We start from the raw sequence: 10,429 nt of genomic DNA, 5'->3' as shown, positions 1-10,429 counted from the left end.
ACGTTGACCACAATTTTAGGTTCTTCAAAAAGGATTTTTAAAAAAAATCATCTCTATTTGTATTATTGAATAATAAACCTGATGTTTGTACATCGTCATGACACTTTTGTTTAACTTCGTCTTTGCAGGATTGAGTCATGGTGATGAAATAGGAAAATAGCAACTTCCTTTTTTGCACAGCGCAATAGGAGAACACTGAGAACTTAGCATAAAGATGTAAGTCTAAGCTCAACATGGCCACACAATGTCATGCATAGTTAGATATTATCTGCAATTTGCACAAAGTCTTATTTAAGTCATTCTATGCATGGAAATCATCCAACAATTGGTAGCAAACAAGGATTCTGTATAACAGGTGCATTTCTTACAAAGTAAAATTTGCTCTAGCTTTAATTCTGTACTAAATATTTGCTCAGTGTCTATACCTTTTGACAAAAACACTGCACAAGTCATCAGCTTATCATCTCACAGGATGTGCTATTCTCTGAAAAGTTTCAGGCATCCTTTGAGCAGACGGTAGATAGAAAAAAAGGTGGAAAAAATAACATTTTGTGTGATTATCTTGATAAAAGAAAGCAACAATTGAGAGTTAGAATAGAAGTTGCCCTGACATCCTCTTTCACAGGAAGGATGACCACAATAGTCGCTTTTAAATAGAGAAGCTTGCTTGAGCTCCTGCTGTCTGACTAAAATTTACCTGAGTCACCACAAGATTTTATATTGGAAGTCAAATAATTTGGTAAGAAAATTAAACTTTATTTAACTTTTCCAGCTTAAAATCTGTTCAGCATAGTCTGCTAAAAAGATCTATATACTCTTATTTTCAAGCAAAGCTACATGTTACTGAGTGTCTTCTTTCTTCCAGGTGAGATGTTTGTTTGTTTTCTTTCTTTCATATGGAGACATCACACAAATTATTTTAGTCTAAAACGTTTGGTGCTGATATTGCTTAAATGATCCATAAGTAACATGATGCAGCTGAACTGCAGTTTGCTGGTTATGAACTTTCTCTGCTGACAGATTTTGCTCCACTTTATGATCATCTATAGTTTGTTTTTACAGGTGTCTTTGCTGAACGTTGTGGTCGTTTTCCACCTTCCCTTCTCGTTACAACACCGAAGTCCACTCAGTGCTACAGTGGACTTGCAATGTAGCTTCACAGTTAAGATATGCTTTTAATGTGTATTAATCTAAACTCTGTCTTTAACTTTCCTGTTTGAGCAGCAATGCTGCTGGTGCAGAGTTATGACTCCTTCTGCCTTCACATTTTTGTCATGTACAAATAAAACTTTCCTTTAACAAAAGCAAATGTACGAGGTTCTATTTGTATCATTCAGGTTTATTTTAGTGTCATCAGCAGCCTCTAGTATTTCAGTCTTAATGTCACTTTGATGTCTGTGACTGTATTTCACATTTCTACAGTTTATCATGCAGAATGCCTTCTCTTCATACTGTTGAGGCTCTGACTTAGTGGAAGTCCAGTTAATTTGCAGAATATCAAAATAAGTGTCTTCATAGCTCATAGACTTGCGTGTTGTTCAAATGATGGAAGTGTAAGCTAATACAAAGCTACAGATTACTACATCTGATAACTCACAATTAGCTTAGCACATATTGGTTTCATGTGAACTGAGTATAAAGTTCCGAGAAAAAGAGGAGCATTTGAAATAAAAAGAGGAAGTTGGTTAATTTTGTTCTATCATCAGGATCCTCATTTCATTTTTAAATCTTGTTAAATGAGGAGGTGTAGCATTTCGTTTCCATGGTTATTGTCTCTGTAACCAACAGCCTGGACACTTGTAACCTGTAGAAACTGTTGTTTTATTTAATGAAGTGAAACTTCATTAAATGGCACCTTTCAATGTATAAAAATCAGAATGTGCTTCACAACAAACTAATGGAAAAACCCTAGAGACAGAAATAATTTAAACAATAATGACAAACAGAAGCCAGTGTAGATGCATTGAGAATGGAGCCACATGTGAAAAGTTAAACTGTGTAGTCAGAATCCCAGCATCAGCATCTGAACAACTTGCAGCCTTTGTTGGCTCTCCTGAGATGTGCATAGTGTACTGAACCAACCCGACCAAAATGAAATTATTTCCACCTCAAATTGGGAGACAATTGATCTTAGTTTGGCAATGTTTCTCAAAAGATGGAGAAACTAAATAAACCAGAAACTTGACATCTCCATGTAAACTAAGACAAGACGCAAGTTATTATAAGGTTCCCAACAGATACTTTACCAAAATACTGATACGTCTGACAGTCTGCTTTATTTTTGCACATATACACTGCCTGGCCAAAAAAAAGTCGCCACCAAAAAATGGTCACACTCTCTAATATTTTGTTGGACCGCCTTTAGCTTTGATTACAGCCTGCATTCGCTGTGGCATTGTTTCAATAAGCTTCTGCAGTGTCACAAGATTTATTTCCATCCAGTGTTGCATTAATCTTTCACCAAGATCTTGTATTGATGATGTGAGAGTCTGACCACTGCGCAAAGCCTTCTCCAGCACATCCCAAAGATTCTCAATGGGGTTAAGGTCTGGACTCTGTGGTGGCCAATCCATGTGTGAAAAAGATGTCTCATGCTCCCTGAACCACTCTTTCACAATGTGAGCCCAATGAATCCTGGCATTGTCATCTTGGAATATGCCCGTTCCATTTGGGAAGACAAAATCCATTGATGGAATAACCTGGTCATTCAGTATATTCAGGTAGTCAGCTGACCTCATTCTTTGGGCACACAATGTTGCTGAACCTAGACCTGACCAACTGCAGCAACCCCAGATCACAGCACTGCCCCCACAGGCTTGTACAGTAGGCACTAGGCATGATGGGTGCATCACTTCACCTGCCTCTCTTCTTACCCTGATGCGCCCATCACTCTGGAACAGGGTAAATCTGGACTCATCAGACCACATGACCCTCTTCCATTCCTCCAGAGTCCAATCTTTATGCTCCCTAGCAAACTGAAGTCTTTTTTTCAGTGTTGTATAGTAACGAAGTAAAAATACTTCACTACTTTACTTAAGTATATTTTGGAGTACTTCCTCTTTTCATACTTTCCTCGAGTATGAAAATTTTTGATGACTTTCACTTTTACTTCACTATATTTCCGAACTTAATTGCGTACTTTTACTCCGATACATTTTCAATATGTGGTTTAGTTACTCGTTACAAAAAAGCGAGAGAGAGAAACGCAAGTGTTTTGATCCCACCTACTGATTGACTGCAACAAAGTCGGTAGCCTGCTTGCCTGGGCTTGTTCATCACCACCAATAGGATACACCTGTTTCACTTCTCCCATTAAACACAAAGCAAGTCTCGCAATCAGCAGCAGCCACATGGAGGAGGAGACGGAGACCACAACGACTGCAACTACGTCGGACACGGCTCCAGGGGAACCACCAGCTGGTGATGAGAGCCCATGGCCTTATTTAAACACAATACACTCTTTCGTGGGTGTTAAAGATTTGTCATACCGCATGAAGTGTAAGTTATTCCTGCCCGAAGATGTGGAAATTCTATCTTACAAAAACTCCCCGTCCAACTTGAAGAAACACATCGAGGTAACGTCTTATGAAATGGTTATAATCCTCCTGTTTCAGTAACTATAGCTTGGTCACTAGACACTATTGTGAAATCTTGAGCATAACGTTACCTGTATAAATGAACTTTGTTTGGCATTGTTTCAGTTCCACACGTGGTGTATTTAGCTTAGGCCTAATGTTGACTGTAGCAGGCTACCTAGACTCCTCTGTTCAAGGGGGACAGAAGCCATAGCGATAGCAATTTAGACTAAATTTAACAAATATAGGAAAGGCATGCAAGTTCAAAACCACAAACCATTAACATGTGCTACTCTTTAAAACTGGAACAATTTATTAGTAGGTTTAATTTTGCCTGCACTTGGTTGTGTACATTATTTTAAGTGTATTTGACAAGTTTACCAAAATATAAAAAGTGTCATTCAAACTGCATTTGCTTTGTTTTACTTTTTACTTGTACTTTTCATTACATTACTTGAGTACATCCATTTTTACAGTAATTTCCATACTTAAGTACAAGAAGTTTCAGATACTTTAAGACTTTAACTCAAGTAACATTTCAGTCAGTGACTTAGACTTTTACCAAAGTCATATTTTGGAGAGGTACTTATACTTTTACTTGACTCTGAGATTTCAGTACTTTATATAACACTGCTTTTTTTATGGTTAGCCTTACTGATTAGAGGTTTTCTTATGGCTACACAGCTGTTCAATCCCAACCCCTTGAGTTCCCTTCGCATTCTGCGTGTGGAAATGCTTTTGCGTTCACAATTAAACATACTCCTGAGTTCTGCTGTTGTTTTTCTTCGATTTGATTTGACCAAACGTTTAAGTAATCGACGATCACGATCATTCAGGATTTTTTTCCAACCACATTTCTTCCTGGAAGACAATGGTTCCCCACCATCCTTCCAGTTTTTAATGATGCGTTGGACAGTTCTTAACCCAATTCTAGTAGTTTCTGCAATCTCCTTAGATGTTTTCTCTGCTTGATGCATGCCAATGATTTGACCCTTCTTAAACAGACTAACGTCTTTTCCACGACCACAGGATGTGTCTTTTGTCATGGTTGTTTAAGAAATAAGGAGTTACTCATTGCATCAGCTGGGGTTAAATAACTTGTTGCCAGCTGAAAGATAATCGCCTATGCAGTACTTATCCAATAGGAGGCTTGTACCTATTTGCTTAGTTAAATCCAGGTGTCGACTTTTTTTTTGGCCAGGCAGTGTATTTTTCAGGAGTAAAGATAAGCTAAGCTAAATATAATTATTTAATCTTAGAAACTAGCTCTGCAAATTGCATGAACACTCTGGCTACCTTTGAGCAGACAGTTTAAGGAAGAACTGTAAACGTCTTGAACAATAAACAAGCAGAAGACGTTCTGACATCCTCTTTCAAAAAAGGAGGAAGAATAAATGCAGCTGGTTGGTTTTATACGACTGGAGCTTTTGAACAGAGTGGATGGTTATTTGATCTGCTGCTGATGGAGTGAAATTCAAGATTTACTAGATTTAACTGAAGAATTTTAATTTAAGGTAAGAAAATGTTACTGAAATTATTATTAATTTTAATTTTACTGCTTTAAAAATATATTAGCACTCTGTGCTTAAATATTTTTGCATTTGAAAAGGTTTTGATTTAATGATTTAAATAATTTTCAAAGTCCAAATTCTCTTACATTCTGGTATAATAAAGTTTACCTTCTTTATTTAAAATTACATTTTAACTTTTCCACACAAGAATGTAACCTAAACTTCTTAGTTTTGTTTGACTGACTTGTTTCCGTCTTGTTTTAGGTCTGAGAGAAGATGAAGGACTATCACAGTCTGTCTGAGAACATGTTGACAGTCAACATGTTACTGAGTGTCTTCTTTCTTTCAGGTGAGCTCTTTCTTCACCTCCTTGTAATTAGGGGCATTACTTGTTTAATTTTTAGTCCAAGTATTTGATCCTGATATTGCTTAAATGTTCATTGTGTAATTTGGTGCAGCTGAACTGCAGTTTGTTTATCATGAACTTTCTCTGCTGACAGATTTTGCTCCACTTTATGTTCATCTATAGTTTGTTTTTACAGGTGGCTTTGCTGATCATTGTCAAGGTCGTACACCTTCCTTTTTAATTACAACACCAAAGTCCATCGTAGCACTGAGTGGATCTTGTTTGCAAGTCCCATGTAGCTTCACAGTTAAAGAGGCAGAAAATGATTTTAACAGTGGAGAACAAACCTCTGCAGCTTGGATTCCAAGTACTAAGAATATTTTTGACATCAGTCAGGGATTTAATAACCATCAAATAAATATTACTGGAAACATAAAACAGAAAAATTGCACCACTGTGTTTTCTGATATAAATACAAAACAAGAAACGGAATATTTCCTCAGAATCGAGACGGATAAATACAGAGGATCAGGTTGTTCTACTCCTCTAAAGATTACAGTTCAAGGTAAGACTTTTACTCTAAACACCTTACAATGTTATACAAATAAATTGATTCCAACTTTGATTTAATTAACCTTCACTTTACCTGTTTATGTTTATATTTCATGTTAATTTTATGATCTATAATTCTGTATAGTTTATGGTGCAATATCTAATTCTGAAGACACATTTTTAGCTTTTGTTCATAAAGACAAAATCTTCTGAAGTATGACCTTGAGGCATTTAGTTTTTTTATACTTTATATGAAACCCAATCGTTATTTTGGTGCTTCTGATCATTTCAGAGCAAATTTGCAGTCGGGTTTCACACATTCATTTTACATTTACTCTGCAGTAAATATTAATGCATAAGTAAATACTTAATCAGATTGGAAAAGATGCCTTAAATAAAAGCAGAATAAAACTTTCTAGCTTTTTTCTCTAATGAATTCAGCTTGTTTTTAATAAAACAAAAACAAACTAAATCTTGGTCTCAACTAGAGTTTTTCCATCCAATAGTTTTGTGGCATATTTTTCAGAGTCTATTAAGATTTGATAAAGTTTCTTAAATTTTAAAAAAACTTTTAAAAAGTTTAAAAATGTGAATGAGCTGATTTCTCTCAGGAACATTTGGGCAGGTGGTTACAGGTCAAGCAAGGGTCACTGCAGGCTGGCAAAGGACAATGATATAACATTCAGATCCTACTTATATACTTTAGAATGATAAACATAGTGAGTTTGTCCATAAGTACATTTATTTCTGACACAAAGCATGGTATGACATAAATTGTTGGAGTCCTAAATATGTACTCAGTTGATGCTCTTTATTATCAAGATACAAAGTTTAAACACTGTTCAGAACAATATAGAGGAATTATGGTCTTTATGATTTCTGTTGCACAGAAAGAGATGCAGATTAGCTGGTCAGTTTTCTGCTTTAGTCGTGTCTAGTCTGTCCCAGCTGGTTGTATTTATCTAAACCACTGAGTCACAGCTTCTTCCATGTATTCTGTTCTCTTAAACTGAAGCTTAGAAATGTATTCATACCCGACTACAGAAACCTGGGCCCCATGTTAAATTATAATTTCTCTAACACTAATCATTGACATATTACATACTTGTGTGCAATGTTTTGTCTTAAGACATATATATATAGAAATTGATCACCAGTCAGTTGTTCAGTTACTCCTGATTTTTAGGAAACAGAAAAAAAATAATAATAAAAAAATTACATGGAGGCTGTAAACTGTAAAAAATGACAAGACAAAATTGTGAAATCATTCCAGACTATTTACAAATTTTTGACTGTTTATATGAAATCCAGAGTTGTACAGTAATAGGGTGATTCCTGGGCAATTATCTAGAAAAATTAATTAATAAATGTTTTACTTAGTAAGTTGTTAGCAACATTTTAACATATAAAAATGGGACACAAGAAAGCACAAAATGACGTGACATTTCTCTGCTTAGGAAAATAAATCTTTCATCACATGCTCATTACTTCATTCAAAAAATGTTGTTTTGCAGTTTTAATCTATAAAGTATTCAACATAATATTTATTGTGTTATGCTAATTTATTTATGTTTTAATGTGAAATTATAGATTCTCCTGAGAAACCCAGAATTGAAACCGATCTGACAAATCTGAAGGAGCATCAGTCTGTCACTGTAAACTGCTCAGCTTTCACTCCCTGTCCACAATCACCTCCTGAACTCACCTGGAATCTCCAACAAGACTCTCTCAGACAAACAAAGAAAAACACAGATGGAACCTTTACAACTAAAATCCAGAAGAACATCACTCTGTCAGACACACATGATGGATACAACATCAGCTGTTCTGCCAAATATCCTGTGATTGGAGGAATCAAGACAGCAGAGACAGAAGTGACTCTCAGTGTTTCATGTAAGTGATCCTGTCAGCAGGTCATGGTTCAGCTGTTTCTGATCAATAAAGTTCATGTGATTCATTTTCCTCAGATGCTCCTAGAAACACTTTAGCATCCATCAGTCCATCAGCTTTGGTGTCAGCAGGTACCTGGGTGGAGCTGAGCTGCTCCAGCAGAGCCAAACCTCCACCCAGCTTCACCTGGTTCAGGAAAAGCAAAGATGGAGCCATGAATGTGTCTGTGGGGCCAGTTTACAGCTTCAATGCCACTGAGGGAGAAGAGTATTACTGTGTGGCCACAAATGATCTGGGTACAAACAGATCATCTGTGATCCTAGTTACCAATAAAGGTAATTCAAAGCTGGTATTAAAATATATTCAATACAAACCATTTATTACATTTCTCCAAAATTCTCTGCAACAAAACTCCATATAACTTGCTCTTCTTCTTTTATAATCCCAATTTCCTTCCTTGGACTCACCTAGTTTTTTCTTTTATTGCAGCATTTCCATTATGGATTGCACTTCTTGCATCAATCATTGTCATTTTGCTCATCTGCCTGGTGATCTGTGTTTGGTGAGTCTCATCAATTGATGTGTTTTAGATGAATTCATGATGAACATTTTTAAGTTCAGTCAGTGTTAGTATTTAGTTACTACCTATTTCCCGCAGAATATATATTTGATAAAATTTGAGTTGAACACCAGGGATATGAATTAAATGTGAATTAGAACTTGTCATATTTAATGATGTAAAAACACCACATTTTTGAGAGAATACCAGACATTGAATTAATGCAATCAACCCTAAAGTCTTTGCAAAATTCAAGTTTGTTTCTGCATCAGGTGAGTCTTCCTTCATAGCAAATAAATGAATGCGAGCAAGGTGGATGGTACAGAGAAAAATGTTTTGTTCTTTTCTTATTGTGGCAGTGTTAGACAGGTGCGAAATTTTGTTTGTTAATTTTTTCCCTTTTTTGTGTACAGTCATTCTCTCTCTCTTGTTCTCTGTAAAAGAAACTACAGTTGTCCAGACTTTTCTTTCTTTTGGTGATTTTATATATCCATTAATCCTCAAGTCAGTTTGTGACTTTTCATTGTCTCCTGAAATATATCAGAATCATGCTCACAGATCTCTAATGTCTTCCAGGTGTAAGGTCAAACATCCAACTCCACGACAGACTCAGGTGAGTAAATATTCACCTTTTATGTGCAGCTCTGTAGTGAGTTGCATGTGTTATGTTTGTGGTTGCATCTGTGTGAAACATGTATGTCATTTGTCCACAGACTCAAACAGAGACGGAGGTTCAAATGTCAGACAGAAAGCCAGATGAAGAAATCCACTATGGTGAAGTGAGCTTCCTCCCGAGGAGACCTGAAGCCTCCGCCGTCTCAGTGCAGGACAGTGGACAGCAGGAGTTGGTGTACGCTTCGGTCAAAGGGTCTGCTGATCGTTCAGAGGATCTCTACGCTCATGTGAAGAAAAACTAACTTATGTTGTTGGATCAAAACATACATATGTACTGTTGAGGAAAAATGATTATTTTTAGTGCTTAATACAGTTAATCTTACGGCATGTGTAAAAGGCATATTGAACACTCTTATTTTGAACAAATTTCTTAATTTTGAACAGGTTTGTGTTAAGGATTTAAAATTAAACCAGATGGGCAAGCATTCAGACCACAGGAGGCCGTAAAATTAGCATCTTCTCCAGGGCACTATTACTTGAGACTGGGGGAGATAACAGGAGAGACTTCGGATTTCACAGGCATCTGTGAAATCTTATCTCATGTTTTTTGTATGTCTGTATAAGGTAGAGAATGCATATCTCTGTTCCTCTGCAGCTTTGTTGTTGATTCATACGTTGCTTTGTATGGGATTAAACTCTGTGATTCTGTGACGTCAACACGCATTGTTGTTTTCCTTGTGGCTGCACGTCGCCCGATGAGAGGACCCGGAAGTTTAAGGAAGAGAGAGCCAAACGTTTTGTCCAAAGTTAATTTATAAATTAATCTTCCTTAATAGTACCTACTGTATGTATGCATGTCTACATTAATAGATATTTTTAAATAAAATGTCTCAGTTTAAAAGACAAACATCTTCATGCTCCATTTCACTTGTTTTTTTGTCCTTCATAAAATGATTATGCTCCTATTTTAGGCCTTTTGTTGTTTCATAACCTGGTAAGTTCTTTGCATTTCTCACCATGTTAGATAATAGTGGAAGAAGTTTTCATGTTCCATTCTTTAACACTGAAACTACAAGACTAAAAACCCTTTTAATGAAACAAAGTAACATTTAAACAAAGGGATAACTCTTGTTTTACAACAATGTCTCTCTAAAAATTGAGCTCTTTCTCTCAGTGAATTTTTAAATAATATTCAGTTTTTCTAAAGCCAGATGAAGAAATCCACAAAACTGCTTGTTATGTGATGTATGATGATTTTTTTCAAGTCTGTAATCTTTTTACAGTCTGCTTCAGCTTCTATTTAATCCTGACCACAGAAATTAAATGTGTGAGCAGGTTTTGTTTTCAAGTAATGACTGCTTATATTTTCTTGATATTTTGA

At 36.0% G+C, this 10,429-nt stretch overlaps 1 protein-coding gene across 1 annotated transcript; it reads left to right on the top strand.

Annotated features, from left to right (window-relative positions):
* Positions 1–4,916: 4,916 nt before the first annotated feature.
* On the top strand, positions 4,917–10,429 carry LOC102234526 (sialic acid-binding Ig-like lectin 14). Its single transcript, XM_014470460.2, has 8 exons — positions 4,917–5,089; positions 5,351–5,435; positions 5,629–5,997; positions 7,575–7,877; positions 7,952–8,209; positions 8,364–8,436; positions 9,010–9,046; positions 9,147–10,429. The coding sequence occupies exons 2-8, from the start codon at positions 5,363–5,365 to the stop codon at positions 9,348–9,350; spliced, it is 1,317 nt and encodes a 438-aa protein (XP_014325946.2). The 5' UTR covers positions 4,917–5,089; positions 5,351–5,362; the 3' UTR covers positions 9,351–10,429.

Source organism: Xiphophorus maculatus, chromosome 21 (assembly GCF_002775205.1).
Source record: "Xiphophorus maculatus strain JP 163 A chromosome 21, X_maculatus-5.0-male, whole genome shotgun sequence".
Lineage (NCBI taxonomy): Eukaryota > Metazoa > Chordata > Actinopteri > Cyprinodontiformes > Poeciliidae > Xiphophorus > Xiphophorus maculatus.
The sequence above is the reverse complement of the archived record's forward strand: the minus strand, read 5'-3'. Positions and strand labels throughout refer to the sequence as shown.